Source organism: Heterodontus francisci, chromosome 13, assembly GCF_036365525.1.
Source record: "Heterodontus francisci isolate sHetFra1 chromosome 13, sHetFra1.hap1, whole genome shotgun sequence".
NCBI classification, from domain to species: Eukaryota; Metazoa; Chordata; class Chondrichthyes; order Heterodontiformes; family Heterodontidae; genus Heterodontus; species Heterodontus francisci.
Window position 1 is genome coordinate 54893298 of NC_090383.1, and position 22012 is coordinate 54915309.

The window sequence follows — 22012 nt, forward strand, 5'->3', positions numbered from 1 at the left end:
CCTTTTACCAAGTTATTTTTAAAATTTCTGCTCAAACTCATTTACACGTTACAGAATGCAAACTCTGCCATCAACAAGCATAATTGGGCAATGTTTTGATATGTAATTTTTTTAAAAGTTATTTTGCTTTATAAAATATTCCTTCATATTTAAGTGTGGTAACAGTGCAGTTCTTTCCATGTAGCTATTCTAAACCTGATGATATTATGATTCCTGTTCCTCAAATGCTCTGTCATTGAAAATGCTCTACTTAAGGGCCCTCTCCCGCCTCCACAGGTATTTTACCCATGGCAAGTGGGCGTGCTGGGGATGTGAAAGGCCACCCAGCGATAGCTGCCGGCCTTTCTGCGCCCTGGTGGGGTGGGGGGAGTGGTGGAGGCCCTGGCAGTCAGGCACCCCCTCCCCGCAAATGACCACTCCATTCACCAGGGAAGGACCGATATCCCTTGTGAGGCAAGCCCAACTTACCTCGTCTCCAGGCTCCATGGCGTCGGCTGGGCTGCAGTCCCAGCAGTGGCCACCGCTCCCGGTGGCGCTGCTGGGACTAAGAGCTGCCGGCCTGCTGATTGGTCGGCAGCTCACTGAGCCGGGACCTCCTCCCTCAAGTGGGTGGAAGTCCCACCTCGGGACAATTAAAGCCCGGGGATCCATAAAATATGGGACGGATCCCCAGGCTAGGCGGAAACGGGTTCGCCACCGACTTTGACGTCGATGGCGAATTCCTTTCCGCCTAAGGAAAAATCCAGCCCACTGTTTTGAGCTCCGCCTTTTGTGAATCCTTGTTCACAGCTTTCCAATTATAAAGCAAAGAAATGAGCACACCAGGTTATCTTTAGGTTTAAAGAAGAAAAGTGAAATTTATTAAAACTTCAACTTAAACTCTAATTCGGTTAACACCTATGGATACATGCCGCGCCCACGCTAGCATGCACATGTGATATGCACATGCAAATAGAGACAGAAAAGAGAAGAAAAATAAAATGGAGAGGTTTGACGCAATCTCTGAAGAGGGTTTTTTTTTTACTGTGCTTCAAGCTTGCTGTAGGTTCCTTGATTGTAGGTTGTCTTGCTTTTCATTGGGGCCCAGTATTCTTCTTAAACCTTGTTCACTGTGGGAGACTTTTCTCTCTTAGGGCTCATATGTCTTCAATGGTTTCTGAATCTGGTGAGAGCAGGATGAGAGCTGACAGGAGAGAGGTGTTCTCAGTCCAGGAGCTAACAGCCTTCTGATTTCAAATTCCCTGTTGGAAGTTCAAATTCAAAAAACTCCCAACAGTCAGCCATGTGACTAAACTGGCCTGACCACATCTGTTTGTGTAGTAATCGTAGTAATTAACCTGGAATGCTTGAACGTCTGCTAATCAAAAGTCCATTGTGGATTAAATTGAAGCAGGGAATAGTTCTTTTGCCCTTTTGAGGTACTTGTCTGTTGATATGCCAATGTTTCTCTCCAGCCAAAGTCTCCAATTATTTTTTGAAGCAAGTTCTTTCTTCACATTCAGTTTAAAATCAATGTTCATGTGGCAAAATTAATTTTCTTCATTCTTGGCAGGTGGGGGCTTGCCTGACACTATCCATAGTTTATATCAGGATATTTGAAGACCCTATTATCACTACTCTGTGTTCTTGCATTCTTCTTTAATTTGCCTGCATACTTGCTCTCCTAACTCCTGCAACTATTTGGTGGTTTATAGTAGACACGCAGTAACATAATACCTCTGCTATTGTTCCTTAACACTGCTTTGCATTTGACCCATTTGATTCCTCCTGTTTCTGAACTATGTTTTACTCTAGCGCTGTTTGCCTCTCCCAGTCTTCTGTCCATCTTGTTTCTCCTTTCTAATGTTTCGTCTTGGTACTCCTCACCCGGGAAAATTAGTTAAATCTTCTCTCATAGCAGTAGTTAACCTTCTGCAACAGTACTGGTTCCAGCTCTGTTGAGATGCAACCTGTATACCTTGAACAGGTCCCTCCTGCCTCAGAACTGATCCCAATGCCCCAGGAATCTGAAGCCCTCCCGCCTGTATCATTTAATTAGCCACACATTGACCTGTTTTATCCTCGTGTGTGATACTAGGTGTAATCCAGAGACTGCTACCTTTTGAGGTACTGCTTTTTAACTTCCTCTATAGTTCCTGGACCAAGATTTCTGGCTGTTCTCCTTCCCCTCTCAAAATCTTCAGCACTCAGTGTTGTCCTTTGCCCTGGCACCAGGGAGGCAACACAATATTGCAGGATTCACGTTGATAGTTGCAGAATTGCCTGTCCAGTCCTTGCAGTGGAAATAGTTTCTCCCAATCCAACCTATCAATTCCCCTTAATATCTTGAAAATTTTGATCAAATCACATCTTAAGCTTCTAAATTCCAGCAAATACAATACTAGTTTGTTTAATTTCTCCTCGTAGCTTGACCCTTGGAGTCCAGGTATGATTTTAGTAAATCACACTGACTCCCAGATCAATATATCCTTCCTAAGGTTTGGTGCCCCAGGACTGCTCACAATAAATCAGGTGTGATATATCCAGGGCTTCGTATAGCTGAAGCATGACTTCTACCCTCTTGACTTCTATTCCTCTTGATGTAAAGACCAGTATTTCATTCGGCTTTTTGATTATTTTCTGTAGCGGTTCATTACATTTTAATGATTTTGATCCCCAAGTCTCTTTGGACCTCCACTGTATCTCATGTTTCACCATTTTAAAAAAACCCTGTTCTATCCTTTTTCAGTCCAAAATGGATGACCTCACATTTGCCTCCATTGAAATCCATTTGCCACAGTTTTCCCATTCACTTAATCTATCAATATTTCTTTGTAATTTTACTCTTCCATATACGCTGCTTACAATACTGCCTATCTTTGTGTCATTAGCAAATTTGGATATGTGGCTTTCTATGCCATCATCTAAGTTGTTAATGAATACAGTGAATAGTTGAGGCCCCAATAGTTGAGGAACACCAGTAGTCACATGCTGCCAATTAGAATACCTGCTCATTATCCAACTTTCTATCTCCTTCCACTCAGCCAATGTCCTAACCAGGTAATAATTTATCTTCAATTCCATGAGCTTCAACTTTAACTAAAGTCTCTTATGAGAGACTTTATCAAATGTCTTCTGGAAGTCCATATAAATAACATCCATAGACATCCCCTATTCACTACTTTAGTCATCTCTTCAAAAAAATGCAATCAGATTTGTCAGGCATGACCTAAATTTAATGAATCCATACTGGTTCTCTCCAATCAGTTGAAAATTTTCAAGGATTCAGTCACTCTATCTTTAATTATAGTCTCTCCTCTCTCACCTTTCTTCAATAGCAGAGTGACATGTACAATTTTCCAATCTAAAGGAATGGTTCTTGAATGGAGAGAACTTTATAAGATTATAGTTAGCGCAACTGCAATGTTCTCACCTGCAACTTTTAAAACATCAAAGACTGGTGTGGGAAAAATGGGTTTTGATTCATGGGGCACTGGCACCAGTACCGGGGAAAGTGGGAACTGTATCGTTGGGACGGTCTTCACCTGAACCATGCTGGGATCAGTGTTCTGGCAAGTTGTATAACTAGGGTGATAGGCAGGGCTTTAAACTAAATAGTGGTGGCGAGGGATCAAGTGAGGGAAGATATGATAATTTAAAGAGAGAGAAGGCAAGAGAGCAAGGTAGCAATAAAGGGAATTGATAATCTGAGTGTGGCAGGAAGGCACAGAGTGTAGAAACTTAATAGTGTGCCAGCAGATAAGGATAGAGGTTGTGAAAATAATAAAAAGTCAGAATTAAGTGCACTCTAACTGAATACACACAGCATTCACGACAAGGTAGTTGAGTTGACAGCACAAGTAGAACTAAACAAGTTATGATCTAATTGCCATTATAGAGACGTGGCTGCAGGGTGACTAAAGCTGGGAACTGAATGCTCAAGGGTATTCGACATTTAGGAAGGATAGGCCGAAAGGAAAAGGAGGTGGGTAGCACTGTTAATAAATGATGAGATCAAAACGTTAGAGAGAGAGAATCTTAGAATGAAGGATCAAGATCAGTTTGGGTAGAGCTGAGAAACAGCAACAGGTGGCAAACATTGGTAGGAGTTGTTTATAGGCCACCAAATTTAGTTTAGTTTAGTTTAGAGATACAGCACTGAAACAGGCCCTTCGGCCCACCGAGTCTGTGCCGACCATCAACCACCCACTTATACTAATCCTACACTAATCCCATATTCCTACCACATCCCCACCTGTCCCTATAATTTCCCTACCACCTACCTATACTAGGGGCAATTTCTAATGGCCAATTTACCTATCAACCTGCAAGTCTTTGGCATGTGGGAGGAAACCGGAGCACCCGGAGGAAACCCACGCAGACACAGGGAGAACTTGCAAACTCCGCACAGGCAGTACCCGGAATTGAACCCGGGTCGACGGAGCTGTGAGGCTGCGGTGCTAACCACTGCGCCACTGTGCCGCCCTAAATGGTAGTAGTAATGTAGGGCACAGTATAAATCAGGAAATTAGAGGTGTATGTAACAAGGGTAATACAGTAATCAGGGGGACCTCAATCTACATATAGACTGGGTAAACCTAATTAGCACTAATGCTGTGGAAGATGAATTCCTGAAATGTATACTTATATGTATATGTATGGTTTTCTAGAACAGTATTTTGAGGAGCCAACTAGAGAACGAACTATTTTAGATCTGGTATTGTGCAATGAGAAAGGCCTAATTAATAATCTTGTTGTAAAGGAGCCTCTTGGGATGAGTGACCATAATATGATAGAATTTTACTTTAAGTTTGAAAGTGATGTCGTTCAATCTGAAACTAGGGTCTTAAATCTAAACAAAGGAAACTATGAAGATGTGAGGGGAAAGTTGACTGTGGTAGATTGGGAAATTGCATTTTCAAAGGTATGACCAGCAATGGCTAACATTTAAAGAATTAATACTTGGTTTACAACAAATTTACATTCCTTTGAGGCACAAGAACCCAACAGGAAAGGTAATCCAACCATGGCCAACAAGAGAAGTTAGAGATTGTAATGGATCAAAGGACGAGGCTTATAAAGTTGCCAAAAAAGTAGTAAGCCTGAGCATTGGGAGCATTTTAGAATTCAGCAAAGGAGGACCGAGAAATTGATAAAGGAAAATAGAATATGAAAGTAAACTAGTGAGGAACATAAAAACAACTGTAAAATCTTATATAGGTGCGTAAAAAGGAAAAGATGAGCAAAGACAAATTTGGGCCCATTACAGGCAGAGACAGGGGAATTTATAATGGAGAATAAGGAAATGGCAGAAAACTAAACAAATGCTTTGTGTCTACCTTCACGCAGGAAGATACAAAAAAAACTTCACATAAATATTAAAGAACCAGCGGACTAGCAAGAATAAAGAACTGAAAGAAATTAGTATTTGTAAAAAAGTAGTACTGGAGAAATGAATGGGGATGAAGGTTGATAAGTCCCTAGGACCTGATATTCTACATCCCAGAGTGTCAAAAGAGGTGGCTGTAGAGATAGTGGATGCATTGGTGATCATCTTCCAAAATTCTATCGATTCTAGAGCAATTCCTGAAGATTGGAAAGTAGCAAATGTAACCCCACTATTTAAGAAAGGTGAGAGAAAATAGGGAACTACAGACCTGTTGGCCTGACATCAGTAGTAGGGAAAATGCTAGAATCTATTATAAAGGATGTGATACCTAGATACTTAGAAAATAATGGTAGGATTGGGCAGAGTCAACATGGATTTATGAAAGGCAAATCATGTTTGACAAACCTGTTGGGGTTTTTGAGGATGTAACTAGCAGAATAAATAAGGGGGAACCAGTGGATGTGGTGTATTTGGATTTTCAGAAGGCTTTTGATAAGGTCCCACACAAGAGGTCAGTAAGGAAAATTAGAGCACATGGAATTAGGGGTAATAGACTGGCATGGATTGAGAATTGGTTAATGGACAGATAACAGAGAGTAGGAATAAATGCACCATTTTCAGGTTGGCAGGCTGTGAATAGTGGGGTACTGCAAGGATCAGTGCTTGGGCCCCAGTTAGTCACAATCTATATCAATGATTTGTATGTGGAGACCAAATGTAATATTTCCAAATTTGCTGATGACACAAAACTAGGTGGGCGTGTGAGTTGTGAGGAGGATGCAAAGAGGCTTCAAGAGGATTTAGACAGGCCAAGTGTGTGAGCAAGAGCATGCCAGATGGAATATAATGTGAAAAATATGAAGTTATCCACTTTGGTAGAAAAAGCAGAATTGCAGACTATTTCCTAAATAGTGAGAAATTGGGAACAGTTGATGTCCAAAGGAAACTGGGTATCCTTGCTCATAAGTCACTGAAAGCTAACATGCAGGTGCAGCAAGCAATTTGGAAGGCAAATGGTATGTTGGTCTTTATTGCAAGAGGATTTGAGTACATGAGTAAAGAGATCTTGCTGCAATTGTATACAGCCTTGGTGAGACCACACCCAGAGTATTATGTACAGTTTTGGTCTGCATACCTAAGGAAGGGTGTACTTGCCATAGAGAGAGTGCAAGGAAGGTTCACCAGACTGATTCCTGGGATGGTGGGATTGTCCTAAGAGGAGAGATTAAGGAGACTGGGCCTGTATTCTCTAGAGTTTAGAAGAATGAGAGGTGATCTCATTGAAGCGTACACAACTCTTAGAGGGCTTGAAAGGGTAGAGGCAGGAAGGATATTTCCCCTGGCTGGGGCTCTAGAACCAGGGGAAACAGTGTCAGAATAATAGGTAGGCCATTTAGGACGGAGATGAGGAGGAATCTCTTCACTCAGAGGGTGGTGAATCTGTGGAATTCTCTGCCCCTGAGGGCTGTGGAAGCTCAGTCATTAGTATGTTCAAGACAGAGATCGATAGATTTCTAGATATTAAAGATATCAAGGGATATGGGGATCGTGTGGGAAAATGGTGTTGAGGTAGATCAGGCATAATCTAGTTGAAAAGCAGAGCAGGCTTGAGGGGCCGAATGGCCTTCTCCTGCTCCTATTTGTTATGTTCCTATAAATCATTGGTTGGAACCTATCTGGTGCTAGGGATTCATTGGTCTTGAATGCAATTAATTTCTCCATTACCATTTCTCAGGTATCTTGCATACATTAATTTTGTTGAGTCCCTCTCCCTGATTCAATAGTTTCTTTGGGATGTCTGGCATGCTGACCTCTTCCTCTACTGTAAATACTGATGCAAAGTAATTATTCATCGTGTCTGCTGTTTCCTTATTTTCATTGACAGCATCACCGATATCAGATTTCAAGAGGCCTACATTGCTTCTGACCATGCTTTTTTCCCTAATGTCGTTGTAAAAGTTTCCTGTCTTGCTTTTGATATCCCTTGGAGTGTAAGGAACAAATTGAATGAATTGCAGGCACAAATTCAACTTGGCTAGTATGACATGGTAGCCATTATGGAGACATGGGCCGGAATTTTATGCCCCCCACCCCCCCAACAGGAGTGGGCTGGTGGCGGGGGCAGCAGTGGGGAGTGGCGTAAAATTGAATGGGAGGCGGGGGTGCTGTTCCCAATGCCTTCCTGCCCCTCTGCAATTTTACCAGTGGCAGCGGTAGCGAGAAACAGCTCACCTGTCCCAGGCGAATCAAGGTCCTTAAGTGACCAGTTAACTGCCACTTGAGGGCCTCCTCCTGCAATTTTCTTTTCATACTCCCTTTTTGTAGCTCTTTCTATTTGTTTTGTCACTTTTGCTGTTCTTAGTATCTTTCCTATTCACCAGGATCTGTAATATTTTGGGGATTTTTTGCATACTTTTTCTTTTAGTTTTATGTCGTCTCTTACCTCTAGTTGTCGATGGCTGTCTTTTTGACAAATAGAACACTTGCACCTTAAGGATATAAACCAGTTCTATATCATATAAATTAATTTTTTTTTATTTCCAAAATATACTTTATTCATAAAAATCTGTAAAAAAAATACATGACAAAACCGTTCCAAACAAGCACCAAGTCAAAAATTACAAACAGTGCAAAGGAGGTCAGTTTCCTTCAATACAATCATGAGTTGCCTCACAACCCTTCCATTTCATTTCTTATGCCATATACATTTTTACATTTTACAGCACACGGAATTTTCCCGATACAGTTCGAGGGATTTCCCATGGATCCAGCCCCTCAGTTCTATATCACATAAATTATTTTTTGAACACCTCCCACTGATCTTCTGTCACTTTACCCATCAACAGGTTTGTCCAGTTGACTGGGGACAGTCTCTACCTCATCACATTGAAGTCAACCTTACCTAAGTCTAGAATCTTATTAGCTGTTTTATGTTTATCCCTTTCAAACACTACTTTGAACTCGATTATATTATGATCGCTATTAGATACCGTTAGGCCATTAACTAAATCTGGCTCCTTATTCATTACTAAATCTGCCAGCCCCCCACCCCCTCCCCTGTTGGTTCTAGGATATAATGTTGCAGAAAAAAACCCCAGGCACACTCAAGAAATTCACTACCTTCTTGACATGCACTAGTCTGTTATCCCAGTCGATATGGAAGTTAAAATCCCCCATTAAAACCACTCTGCCCTTGCTACATGCTTGTCCATTCCCCACATTTAGACAAGCTACTACTTCACAACTACTACCAAGAGGCCTATAGACAACTCCCACTACGGTCTTAAGTCCTTTTCTGTTTCTTGATTGTACCTATAAAGTCTCCACTGCCTGCTTGCCTCTCATCATTGTAATGATTTCATCCTTAATCACTAAGACGACTCCTCCTCTGCCTATCTTTCCTGTAGGCCTTAAAACCTGCTACACATAATTGCCAGTCCTGACCATCTTGTAGCCATGATCAAAATTTTACGTGGGTGGGAAGACTCACCCACCGGCCCGAAAGTCGGAGGTGAGCCCACCTCTGCCGGGCCTGGGGAGCCATGCCAGGATTTTGCTCCTCAGGCCCTTAATTGGACTTGGGCAGGACTTCCACCTCCTTGAGGCAGGAAGCCCCACCTCCAAAAGCTGCCAGCCAATCAGTGGGCCGGCAGCTCATAGTCTCAGCAGTGCTACCGGGAGCAGTGGCCACTGCTAGGACTGCACCCAGCCAACGGCAGGATCATGGGCGTCAGCCTTGGAACAAATGCAAGTGTCCCCGGCGAGGCCCCAAAAATCAGCCGGGCCCCAGTTGGGAGGGGGGTGGACTTTATTTCAGTGGGGGCAGTTGGAGCTTTGGGGGTGCCCTGCATGGGTCACAGGGTGTCCGCTCAGGAAAGCCCCCTCTCCAGCCCGCAAGGAGGCCACCAGGTTTTACCTGGCAGCATTCTGAGGGCCTGAGGTGCCTTCCGGCCACTGGTAAAACGCCAGCAGTGGCGGGAGGAGGCCCTTACATGGCAGTTAATTGTCCATTTAAGGGCCTTGATTGGCCTGGGGTGAGCGGTCCATTTCTCGCCGCCACTGCCCCTGGTAAAATTGCAGTGGGGGCGGGAAGGCATCTGGAACGGCAACCCCCCACCTCCCACTAAATTTTACGTCCCCCCCCTGCACCCCCCCCACCATCACCCCGCCACCAGCCTGCTCCTGTGGGTGGGATGTAAAATTCCTGCCCATGTCTCCGTAATGGCTGCCATGTCATACCATCCAAATTGAATTTGTACCTGCAATTCATTCAACTTGTTCCTTACACTCCATTCTTTAAATGAAAAATACTTCTTTGGGCTACACACCCTAACCTGTCCTTCTGCTCTCATATTTTACTCACACATCTCCTATTTCAGTGGGGCGGCACAGTGGCGCAGTGGTTAGCACTGCAGCCTCACAGCTCTAGGGACCCAGGTTCGATTCTGGGTACTGCCTGTGCGGAGTTTGCAAGTTCTCCCTGTGTCTGCGTGGGTTTCCTCCGGGTGCTCCGGTTTCCTCCCACATGCCAAAGACTTGCAGGTTGATAGGTTAATTGGCCATTATAAATTGCCCTTAGTATAGGTAAGTGGTAGGGACATATATAGGGACAGGTGGGGATGTGGTAGAAATATGGGATTAGTGCAGGATTAGTATAAATGGGTGGTTGATGGTCGGCACAGACTCTGTGGGCCGAAGGGCCTGTTTCAGTGCTGTATCTCTAAACTTCTCTCTCCTGGTTTAATTAATTTACATCTTTTAGTTTTCCTTTTAGCTGTAGAGCCTAAAGCGTAATTTCCGACTGTTACTCTAATCTCTTCCCTTTTGTTTTTTAAACTATTATTGATATTACCTATTCCGCCTGAGCCCTCTGCCCTCCCAACCCCTACTTACTAGTTTAAAGTCCTTGTGACCACCCTATTTATTCTTTCTGCTTAAGACCCTGATCCCAGACTGGTTGAGGTGGAGAGGGTCCCAATGGGCTCCCCTCCCCTCCATACCCCTTCCCCTCCCACCCAGTACCATAATAGGGTCCCCCGTGTCCTCACCTTCACCCCCAATAGTCTCCACATTCAATGGCTCATTCTCTGCTATTTCCAGCTGATGCCACCATTAAATACATCCTCCCCTCTTCTTTCAGTATTCCAAAGGGACCATTCCCTCCGCAACACCCTGGTCCACTCTTCCATCACCCCTAACACCTGCTCTTCTCCCTACGGCACCTTCCTGTGCAAGTGCAGCAGATGCAACATCTGTCATTTTACCTCCTCCCTTCCCACCCTCTAGGGTCCCAAACGCTCCTTCCAGGTGAAACCGTGATTTACTTGTACCTGTTTCAATTTAGTATACTGTATTCACTGCTGACAATACCATCTCCTCTACACTGAGGAAACCAAATACAGATTGTTTGATTGCTTTGCTGAAAACTACTCTGTTCAGTCCACAAGTGTGACCCTGAGCTTCCAGTCACTTGCCATGTTAATTTTCCATCCTACTTCCAGCTGACCTCTCTGTCCTTGGCCTCTTACACTGTTCCAGTGAAGCTCAATGAAAGCTTGAGGAACAGCACTTCATCTTTCAATTAGATTTTCAGGACTCAACATTGAGTTCAACAATTTCAGATCATAACTACGCTTCCAATGTTGCCATTTACAGCTCCCGAGAATCATCCTTTGTTTCTTGTCCTATTAACACTCACTTTTGCCTTGCGGCATCATCTTTTTTGTCATTTACTCTCTCTTGCTTTCCACCCTATCACAGACCTCCCCTTTGTTCTTTCCTCATTCCTCCCATTTTCCCTGGGTCTATACTTATAAACTGTTACATACCTAACTTTTTCCAGTTCTGATGAAAGGTCATCGACCTGAAAAGTTAATTCTGTTCCTCTCTCCACAGATGCTGCCTAATCTATTAGTTTTTCTGGCATTTTCTGTTTATATTTTAGATTTCCAGCATCCATAGTATTTGGCTTTTGTCCTATAGTATGCCTAATTGATACAAATTTATATCTTGATCATGTGAGTGGGTCTATTGTGAATTACTAATCTCATACCCCCTAATTCTGAAACATTTCATTGGTCCCTGACATAAAGGAAATCTAGTGAATGGAAATAAGCCAGTAAGGATTAATGCTTCTAAAACAGAGGTATTGCAGAATTGGGTTTGCTACATGGGGACAGATGGTTAGAGAGAGAACCACAAATACAGAGAGACTGTGAAGGCACATAGGAACAGAGGCAGAGAACCAGAGATGGGCACAAAACAATTTTTTTTTTAGCTTTTTATTGTCAAAGATGGAATGTTACATGGGCAATTTGTGATTAAAGCAGGCTTCAAAAATATGAAACTAAAATTATTTCACTGTAGCAAAAGTAGGTATACCTATCCTATTAGGTCGGCGCAACATCGAGGGCCGAAGGGCCTGTACTGCGCTGTAATGTTCTATGTTCTATGTTCTATCCCTGTACTGGCTGCTTAAAAAAGATGCCAGTGCTGACATCCCTTATCTTGATCAAGACAACATTTGCAATTTACCTGTAACAAGAATATTGAATGTTTCTCCAAAATGAATAGTACCTACGGTAATGGGTGACAATGATAAAATTTTGTACTAGCCATAATTATCAGAATCTAGCCTATAAATATGTCCTTGTTATTTGAGAACACGTATGAAACATTCTTTGAGCAAACCGTCAATATTTACTTCCTACTCAGTTTAACCTTGGGTTTTCTGGTTCTGTGCAGTGTGATAGAGGTCAAAAGAATAGACAGCAAAAGATCGGAGAACCAGACAAGCACAGAAAACTCACCCCATTGGATGAAGATGAAGAACATCCGAACATGAAAGCAACAAGGAGGGCCCTCCAAGAACAGGTAGACCTCTACAGTACTTGCTTGTCTGGACTTGGTTGAACATTAGTATATTTTCCAAAAGACAATTTGAGATTTTATACCTTTCCATGTATAAACTGATCAAAATTGCACCAGAGGGGATAAAAAAATACTGCGTTATATTTTCCTCCAACAAAATTATGGGCAGCTTAAAGGTGATTAAGTGCTTCTGTTATGTCAAGGTCTTAAACCCAAAAAGGAAAATCTGCCCCAACAAAATCAAACACTTTTGGGGGAAATCCTTTGGATAGACACTGCCAGCAGGTTAAGTATCCTGTCGACAACATATACCTGGAAAATGTCCTGTTACTACCATCTTCAGCAGGCCCAGAACTCCATTTTGCTTGATATACAGCCAACAGCTTAACTTGGTGTCAGCTTACACAGTTCCAAAGCGGGTACTTAGAGCATATTTGTGTCACCTGCAGCATTAAGTAAATATTAGCTACTCCAAAAATTGCAGTTGAGTTTTGATGCCAGAGAGAGCCAGAATACCTGTGTAGCAAGATGGCAATGTGCATGACTAATGCAATGACAATTTTAAGACTCGATTAATATAAATTGAATCAAGTATGTGGCTAACAAAAGATGATTGCTGAACTTCTGAATGAGGATGAGTCACTCTTTTAATGCTGCACTGCTGGTACATCAAAGTACTGTGAAGTTCAATCAAAACATAGTCAATATTGGACCATAATTTCTGTTTACAATACCTGAAACATGCAACTGAAATGCAGTGTGTTATGACCAGGTGAGAAATGTGTCCAGGGGTCTTTTGCTGTCTTCACCTGGTCTTATTGTAACAGGCTTTTATTTTTAAACACACTGTGTTTTGAACTCCCCCTTTGTGAATCCTTGTTCACAGCTTTCCAATTATAAGGCAAAATTAGGGCGGCACAGTGGCGCAGTGGTTAGCACCGCAGCCTCACAGCTCCAGGGACCCGGGTTCGATTCCGGGTACTGCCTGTGTGGAGTTTGCAAGTTCTCCCTGTGTCTGTGTGGGTTTTCTCCGGGTGCTCCGGTTTCCTCCCACAAGCCAAAAGACTTGCAGGTTGATAGGTAAATTGGCCATTATAAATTGTCACTAGTATAGGTAGGTGGTAGGGAAATATAGGGACAGGTGGGGATGTTTGGTAGGAATATGGGATTAGTGTAGGATTAGTATAAATGAGTGGTTGATGGTCGGCACAGACTCGGTGGGCCGAAGGGCCTGTTTCAGTGCTGTATCTCTAATCTAATCTAATCTAAATCTAAATGAGCATAGACAGGCTTTCTTCGGTTTAAAGGAGAAAAGTGAAATTTATTAAACCTTAAACTTAAGCTCTAATACGTTTAATGCCTATGGATATACGACACGCCCATGCTAGCATGCACATGCGATATACACATGCAAATAGGGACAGAAAAGAGGAGAGGAAAATATAAAGTGAAAGGTTTGAGACAGTCTCTGAAGGGGGTTTCTGGTTACTGTTTCTGTGGTTCCAACTCACTGTAGAGTCTTTGATTGTAGGTAGCTCTTACTTTTCATTGGGGCCCAGTATTCTTCTTAAACCTTGTTCAACATAAGAGACTTTTCTCTCTTTGAGGTTCTCATATCTTCAATGGTTTCCGAAGCTTGTGTGAGCGAGTTGAGAGAAGACAGGAGAGAGATGTGCTCAAACCAGGAGCCAGGAGCTTTCTGATTTCAAACACTGTTTTCTCCAATTTAAAACTCTCAGTTCAAACCTCTGCAACAGTCATGTGATTAAAACTGGTCTGACCACTTCGTCTGTGTATTGGAGAAGCAACGACTGGGTCCCCATTGTTCCAACACTGTTTGTTACTATGCAAATGTCTTTCCAGTCAGGGGCTTGCAATTTTAAGTTTTAATGTTCATGTGACAAAATAATGTGTGCCTCAATCTTGCCTGACAAGTGTAATAAAAAGCAACAGCTTGAAGCATTCCTGAATGATCATATCCGGTGCAATTGTATAGGACGAAATGGGGCACTCTGGTGTGTAGTTGATGTTGTGATGTTCAGCGTCTAGGATATAGATAACATTGCCCTTAAAGTGTTTTTTCTCACCAATTCTTAAACATGGCAGGACTATCTTCAGATCTTTTATAATTTGAGTACAGAAGTCCAATAAATTTCCCTTGTCCAACAACCTTTTAGTTACAGACGAGCGAAACCTTAACATTTGAGGGCCAGTCAAGTGCCCATGGTGAAGAGCAAGGCTTTGCAGCAAACTCTAGATATGCAGAGCTGAATGGATTTTCTATTCGTTAATTTAAATGGATAAAAATTAAGGCCTGTGATTTCCTGGCCAGTGCCCTCCAAGAGGGCACCCTCCTAGGAGTGGCTGGTGGTAGAATCACCCTATGGACAATTTCCTGATCCATTGTTATTTGTTTTTCTGTTAAACCTCAAACTGGGCAACTCCCTAATTGTGAAATAGAATATGGGACAGGGGTGTGGAGGAGGAAGAGTGAAAGGAAATATTTAACAAGTAGTAAGATCCTTAACCAAGTGATGGAAGAGAGAGTGTTATGTGCTCACAGGACACCAGTCTGGTATGGACACCATCTTTAATGCAACTGCCTGTAATGGCTGCCCCAGTCAGAGTGCCTCATGGTAGAGATCACATGACTACAGCAAGCCAGGAGGCACACTGGTACAGTATTGCATTTCTATCCCAATCATCCCCCTTTCATACAAAAAAACAAAAAAAAAATTGCATGCATTATCATTTACACTATGAGTTGCTCAAGTTACCCACTATGCACACAACTGTTCTCATGCATTAGTAGTTCGTCATTCTTGTCAGTCTTTGCACATGCATTGCACACATAGTCATTAAATCTTGCTGGTCTCTTAATGGTGTTGTTGTTGGTTGTTCATCTGGTTGATTTTCCTTCTGCGGCGAGTGTTGTTCCTTTGTGACTTGTTGCTGCGGTAACTTTTGTTGTTCCATTTCCGTTATTGGGGTGCTGTGGACCTCTGGGGCTGATGGTTCTGTGGTCTGTGCAGTTGGTGAGTTCTCATATTCCTGATTGTCCGTCTGCCATAAAGGAACAGCTTCTCCAGTTGTGTCTGTGGTTGTGATGGTATATCTGGTCGTGCACTTCCACCACATATGATCGAGGTGACAACTGCTCTACACAGGTCTCAAGTTGCCACTTGGGCTGACTCTTGTTGAGAGCATTGCAGGTTTGTACTGGCTTTCCAATGCTCAATTCTGGCAATGGTTTGGCAGTTTTGTCAAAGTGAAATTTGACTTTCTGCTGTTTCACCTTGATTTTGTCACTCACGCCTGTTACTACTTCTGGCTTCAGTAGCTTTTTTGCTATTGGCAGAGTAGTTTGAGTGCGGCGTGACATTAGTCTTTGTACCAGACTACTTTCCATGCCATCGGTAGGCATGTTTCTCCATTTGAGGATTGCCTTGTAAACATCTGTGCCAGATTTGCTCGATTTCTTAATGATTCCTTTGGCGATTTTCACTGCCTCCTCAGCCTTTCCATTTGACTGGAGATAGTGTGGAGATGATGTATGGTGTTGAATTTCCCAATCCTTTATGAAGCGGCTGAATTCTTCACTCGTGAACTGAGGACCATTGTTGGTCATCCCCATGTCTGGAATGCGGTAACGACCAAAGTGTGCTTTCAGACATTCTACAATCTCACCGGTAGTCATTGAGGTCAGCTGGTCTATCTCCTGTGAGAGTGAAGAGGTCTATTCCAGCTTTATCCATGGTCAGTCTGGGATGTCATATGTCATCAGCAGCTGTTTCGCTTGTTTAGCTTGGTACTCGTTACACGCACTGCACAGGCTGATGTGGTCCTTGATTTCATTGTTCATGTTTGGCCAGAGCACTTGCCTTCCTCAGATTCGACTCAATTCATTAGTGGCTTGCATGGATGCACTTTAGCATCTCTCCTTTCAACTTCTTAGGGATCATAACTATTTCCTTTGTACAAGATGCCATCTTGGGCTGTTAGTTCATCTCTGTATGCCCAATACATTCTTGTGACCACAGAAGTGTCCTTGATGTTGTCAGGCCATCCTTTCATCATGACTTCTTGCAACACTTGTAGAGTTGGATCTTGTTGGGTAGTTCCCTTGATTTGAGCAAGGCGTGTGTCTGTCAGATTCAATGTCTCTGCTGGGTTGATGACTTCCAGAGCATGTCGAACTGTAGCTTCACGTTGGATTTGGAAGATTTCACACTCTGTCATAGCATCCTCTACTTTCTTCATAGGGAGTGCTGCTCTTGACAGCATGTCAGCCTTTGTACATCTGTTTCCCTTGCTTGTATGTCACATCCAGTAACATCCTTTGCAGACACTTTGGAGCAGATAGCAGGGGCTTGAGGAAAATGCTTTGAAGTGGCTTGTGGTCGGACTTGACTGTCACTTTGTCTCTTTCAAGTAGGTATTGATACACATGCAAAGACAATGGCCAGGCACTCTTTCACGATCTGAGCATAGCGTCGTTCCATTTGCGTTAAAACCCTGGCTGCAGATGCAACCAGTTGTTCTTGCTGCATTAGGGTTGCTCCAAGTCCTGTCTCGCTGGTATCACACTGCAGGGTGACTTCATCTTTTATATCTTAGTATTTCAGCACTGACGTTGCAGTCATGAGTTGCTTGATTTTAGTGAACGCTGCTTCTTGTTCTGTGTCCCAATACCACTACATGTCCTTGGCAGTGAGTTGGTGTAATGGTTCACACTCCAATGACAAATTAGGCAAGAATTTTGTTAAATAGTTGACAAATCCAACAAATTGTTGCACTGCTTTTACATCTGTTGGCCGCCGTATCGCTGCTACTGCTCTCACCTTTTTGGGATCTGGGCAAAGACCTTTTGCTGTCAGTACATGACCTATGTACTTGACTTCAAGCATCTTTAATTGCAATTTTTTCTTGTTCAGCTTCAGGTTCATCTGGCGAGCTCTGTCTAGCAGTTGCACTAAATTTTGATCATGGTCAGAAATGGCTTCTTCTATTGAGTCTCCACATCCATAAACTAACAGATCATCCTTTATAGCTTCCACTCCGGGAAGATCACTAACTATCTCATGCTGTCTGTAGCCGTGGAAGTGCCAAACGGCATGTGCAACCATCCGTATCTCCTGAACGGCTTCCAGAATGTGGTTAGAAAGCTGCTGCTTTCATCCAGTTTTACTTGCCAATAACCATCCTTTGCATCTAGGGTAGTGAAGAGTTTTGTTTTTGCAAGTTGTGGCAAAATTCCTTCAATGTTTGGCATGGGATAGTGTGATCTATTCAGAGCTTTATTTAGATCCTTTGGGTTGATGCATACTCTCAGCTTTCCAGGTAGTTTCACTGCTACCATGCTGCTAATCCATTTTGTAGGGGCCCTTCTTTCCCAGCTCTTTTACCTTGTCTTTCAAGCTGGCCTTGAGGGCAGCTGGAACCTTCCTCGGCAGATGCTGAATTGGTCTTACCCTCTCATCTACCTTGACATGATATCCTCCAGGAAGACATCCTAAACCTGTAAACACATCGTTGTACTCCTCTAGGATCTGTTCCCCGGTCAATGGTTTAGTGCACTATGACATGTTACAAATCTCTTTTTGCACGTTGAGGGTTACCAGTCCAAGCTTTAGACTTGCTTTGGCTGAGATGAGAGGCTTTTGCTTGCCGTCTATGATCTGGAATTCCACATCTTCATTCTTGCCATTGCATTGGGCTCTCAGAGTAACTTGTCCTCTCGGCACTAGTATGGTGCCAACATATGGCCTCAACCTTACTCTTGAGGGCTTCATTTCTGGATCGCCAAGTTGAGCAACTTTGCACAGGTCTGTGAAGGTCATGATGTTGCATGATGCACCGGTGTCTATCTGACACTTTATGCTGATTTGATATTCTCCTTCTGCAGTCATCATTCCAACAGTCACAAACCATTTATCACCTATCGACCTGACTGAACCAACCTGTTGTATGTTGTATAGTGATTTGTCAGAATCTTCAGCTTACATCTCTCCAATGGCCATCTGTACCTACTTGTTGTGCTTCCTTCTAGCCAAACACTCTGGTTTGTTCATTAAATCTGTTGCAATCTTGTAATTTTGCCATTGTGAGTGGAAAAACTGCCAGTTCTTTTTCATATCCCCTTTCATTTCTACGGGCGCAGGCAGAAGAAAATGTGCAGCCATTGTCTTACCCTGTGCTTTCAGCTGTTGCTTTGTTCCTTTTCTGTGGCTTCCTGTGGCTTTTAGCAGCTGTGACCATTCCTGTGGCCTTTGTTCCATGGCTGTGCTTCTAAAAAGCTCTTCAAAACTCGCCTCAGCTCCACTTTTGACACCATGTTACAAGCTCACAGGACACCAGTCTGGTATGGACTCTGTCTTTAATGAAACTGCCTGTAATTGCTGCCCCAGTCAGAGTGCCTCATGGTAGAGATCAACATGACTACAGCAAGCCAGGAGGCACATTGGTACGGTATTGCATTTCTATCCCAAACAGAGCGTGCTTGGAGGTCAGGTGCACTGATCTTTAAAGGTGAGAGTGCAGACTAAAAGCAGACAATGGAGAGGTCAGTTGGGATCCTGGGTATCATACCTAGGAGATAAAAACAGAAAATGCTGGAAACACTCAGCAGGTCAAGCAGCACCTGTGGAGAGAGAAACAGAATTAACATTGCATCACAACTGGTAAAAGTTAGAAATATAATAAGGTTTAAGAGATTTATACCCGCCGATTTACACCTGCCCAAATTACACACTGTCACAGGCACAATCATATTTATGACTTTGGTAAGAGCTGATTCAGTACTGTGGCGTGGGTGGAAACCAGTTTAGAGGGGTTCAAACATGGAATTCAAGGGAAGGTTTGGGTGGCGACAACACATTCAAGGACTTTGGAAAGGAAATAGAGATGGAAATGGGGTGGTCATTTGCAAGGATGGAGGGGTCAAGGGTTGTTTTTTGAGGAGGGGTTGATGGTGGCAGATTTGGAGGAGAGTGGGAGAGTACCTGTTAATGATGCGGCTAACATGGAGACCAGGAGGGGAAGTTAGTTGGGTGATCGGCAGTTTAGTGGGAATAGGGTTGAAGGAGCAGGAGGTGGGTCTCATGAACAAGATGTGCTTGGAGAGGGCATGAGGGGAGAAACTAGAGAAAGATGAGCGTTCAGAGTTACGACAGGGGAACCTTAGAGGAATTTGGCCCAGTGGGCTGGGGAAGGGAAGTGGCAGAGGTAGCTGACAGTTGGTCTAAATCTTAGTGCCAAAGAAGTCCATGATCTCCTTAGGAGGCAAGGGAGAGGAGTTTAAGAGGATAGTCTGCAGTAGACAAAACAAGTTATTTTCAGGTTAATTTTGCATTCCACAATGATCTTGAATGAGAGCAGGGCCTGATAGTGCTTCATGTGATAAAATGGTGAATGGACAAACCAGCTGCCCGCCATATCCGTTCAACCCTGTGAACCATGGACTTAAAGGAGCAGAGATAAAGGCCGTTCCAGACAAACAGCCAGGATGAGAGAGAGTAATGATTTTATTAGGGACAAGAACATTAAAGGTGGAGGTGAGGATGTGGTTGAGCAGATCGGTAGCTGCAGAAATATTGTAGTGAATGGAAGGCCAAAAGCGAGACAGTTGGAATTTTGGAAGTGTTATTATGTGAATTTGGAAAGAGTTGTTTCCAAGGATGGACACAGAGGAAGAAAGGTTGGGAGGGCGATGGGTGATCTGGGTGTACAGTGATACAAGGAAGTAATGAGAGATGTCCTTATCTGTAATTGATACAATAAGAGCAGCGAGGCCACTTGAGATGGCAAGGTCAAGGTGGTGGCCATGAATAGGGGTGGGGGAGTTGATAAGGAGGAAGAGGTTAAGGGAGGATTGGAAGGCAGTAAACTCAGAGAGAGAAAATGATGAATTGAGATGGAGGTTGAAATCACCGAGGATGAGAAGTCACTCAGTGCAGAGGCTGAGGGAGAAAAGCAGTGAAGACATCTCAGTGAGAAAAATTTCATGGACTTGGGTGGGCCATAGAGAACGAGGATTTTAAAAGGCGAGAGCAGGGAGCAGGTGCCCACATTGTATAAAGCACCGACAAATCACAATGGAACATCCTTTAAAATAAAAGACTGTAAAGTGTGCATATTCATCTGTACTCAGCCACCTGCCATCAGCTCTTAAAATCCTTGAGAGCTTGTTCATGATAAACACCTTTTCATTCATCCTGATACCATGAAGGAAATATGACCCTGTCCTTTTTTGTGCCATATTTACTGCACTGAAATATAAACTGTTTTTAACAAATCCATAATTTTGGATTAATTGCCATAAATGTGTTGAATTTGGGACATGTTAAGGCCTGCTTGTAAATTAATTATAAACTTAAGATTATTGGTCATTATTTAGCACCATCTGGAGGTTTACAAGAACGTGTACAAGCTGTGCAATGCTATGCGTTTACATTACATGGATCTACTGAGCAAGAAAGTCCAGCGGCAGCGCCATGAAATTAAAGAGCGAGATCGTCAGTTCCAGCGTAACATTGAGGAGCGGGAGAAGAAACAGGTATGCATTAGTGAAGACGAATGTATAGATGAGAACATTCCCACTTGTTCGAATGGCATACTCTTTGTTTGGGAGGCACATTTCAGTGCGTTGCAGGATTCTCAATAGGATTTAAGAAAAGGTAATGTTCATACTTGGTCGTGGAGACACTTGACCTAGCATTTGCTACTTCTGTAAAATAGCATAAATACAGTTGGTGTCAACATTCTGCATTTAAAATTATGTTAGTGCACAACAAGGCTCGCAGATGATGGCTTATGATGTGAAAATTAATGTGTAACATCACAAATTATTTTCAATAGAAGATGATACTGGAAATTGTACCACCGAGTCATCTTAGTAAAAATTCATTAATTACTCACCTATTCCTGCATTAATAGATAGCAATAACGGTCACTGCTAAATCAGAGCATTGGTACTACAACATTTCCCTGTGCAAGAGAATCATGTTGGTGCTGAACTGTACAGTTAAGCTGAGAGCTCAGAACCAAATGATTGCCATCTATTTATCTTCGCGATCTGTCTGCAGAAGCAAGGAGTGAAGTATTGGGCTGAACTCAATGTAGGCAGTGGTGGCCCCGACAGCATGCCACAAAGCTGGGGCAACTCCGCCATGGCTGTTTCCGGGAGCCCTGACCCAATTCTGTGCCCATCAGGCAATTAACAGCTTTGCGTTGGGGCTCCCATCTCTGTAAGAGTGAAGATCCCGCCTCCAAGAGCTGCTAGCCAATCGGAGGGCCAGCAGCTCCGATGGCCCATTGAGATGGCAACAGTTGGAGTCAACCGGCCTGATACTGCCATTTTGCAGGACAGCAGTACTTGTCAAGCCTGTTGCCCTTCCTATCAGTGCACCATGCTACTGATACGTGGGAGGTCATGCCAGGCTCGCCAGGAACAAGCTGTGGAGGTGCAGTCAGGAGGAAGCTGTCATGAGAGCTGGTCCATTTCAGTCCTGTGATTCTTTTGTAGAGCATGAGCAGCCACCCACATTTCGTGATTTTGTGAGCTCCATTGCCTTCTCATTCCATTTACAAGAAACACTTGAACAAATGAAAGAAAGGCACCCAGGGTAAATACAGTGTTCGGAGAGAGTAGGTTGGCTTGTGTTCACTTTAGACTTTCTTGTAACAAGATAGAATGTACATTGACACTGCATAGAGCTTAAAGTCTTAAAAGAAAGAATGCAGTTATTTGGTGCTCACTTAAACAGTCAGGCAATG

General features: G+C 43.2%; 1 protein-coding gene across 6 annotated transcripts in view; it reads left to right on the forward strand.

Annotated features, from left to right (window-relative positions):
* Positions 1-22012, forward strand: part of si:ch211-130h14.4 (uncharacterized) — a 383330-nt gene that overhangs the window by 44411 nt on the left and 316907 nt on the right. For all 6 annotated transcript variants that reach the window (XM_068044838.1, XM_068044843.1, XM_068044842.1 and 3 more), the window contains 2 exons: positions 12113-12241; positions 20634-20792. In XM_068044838.1, coding sequence (XP_067900939.1) covers positions 12113-12241; positions 20634-20792 — 288 coding nt within the window. The remainder of the gene's footprint in view (positions 1-12112; positions 12242-20633; positions 20793-22012) is intronic.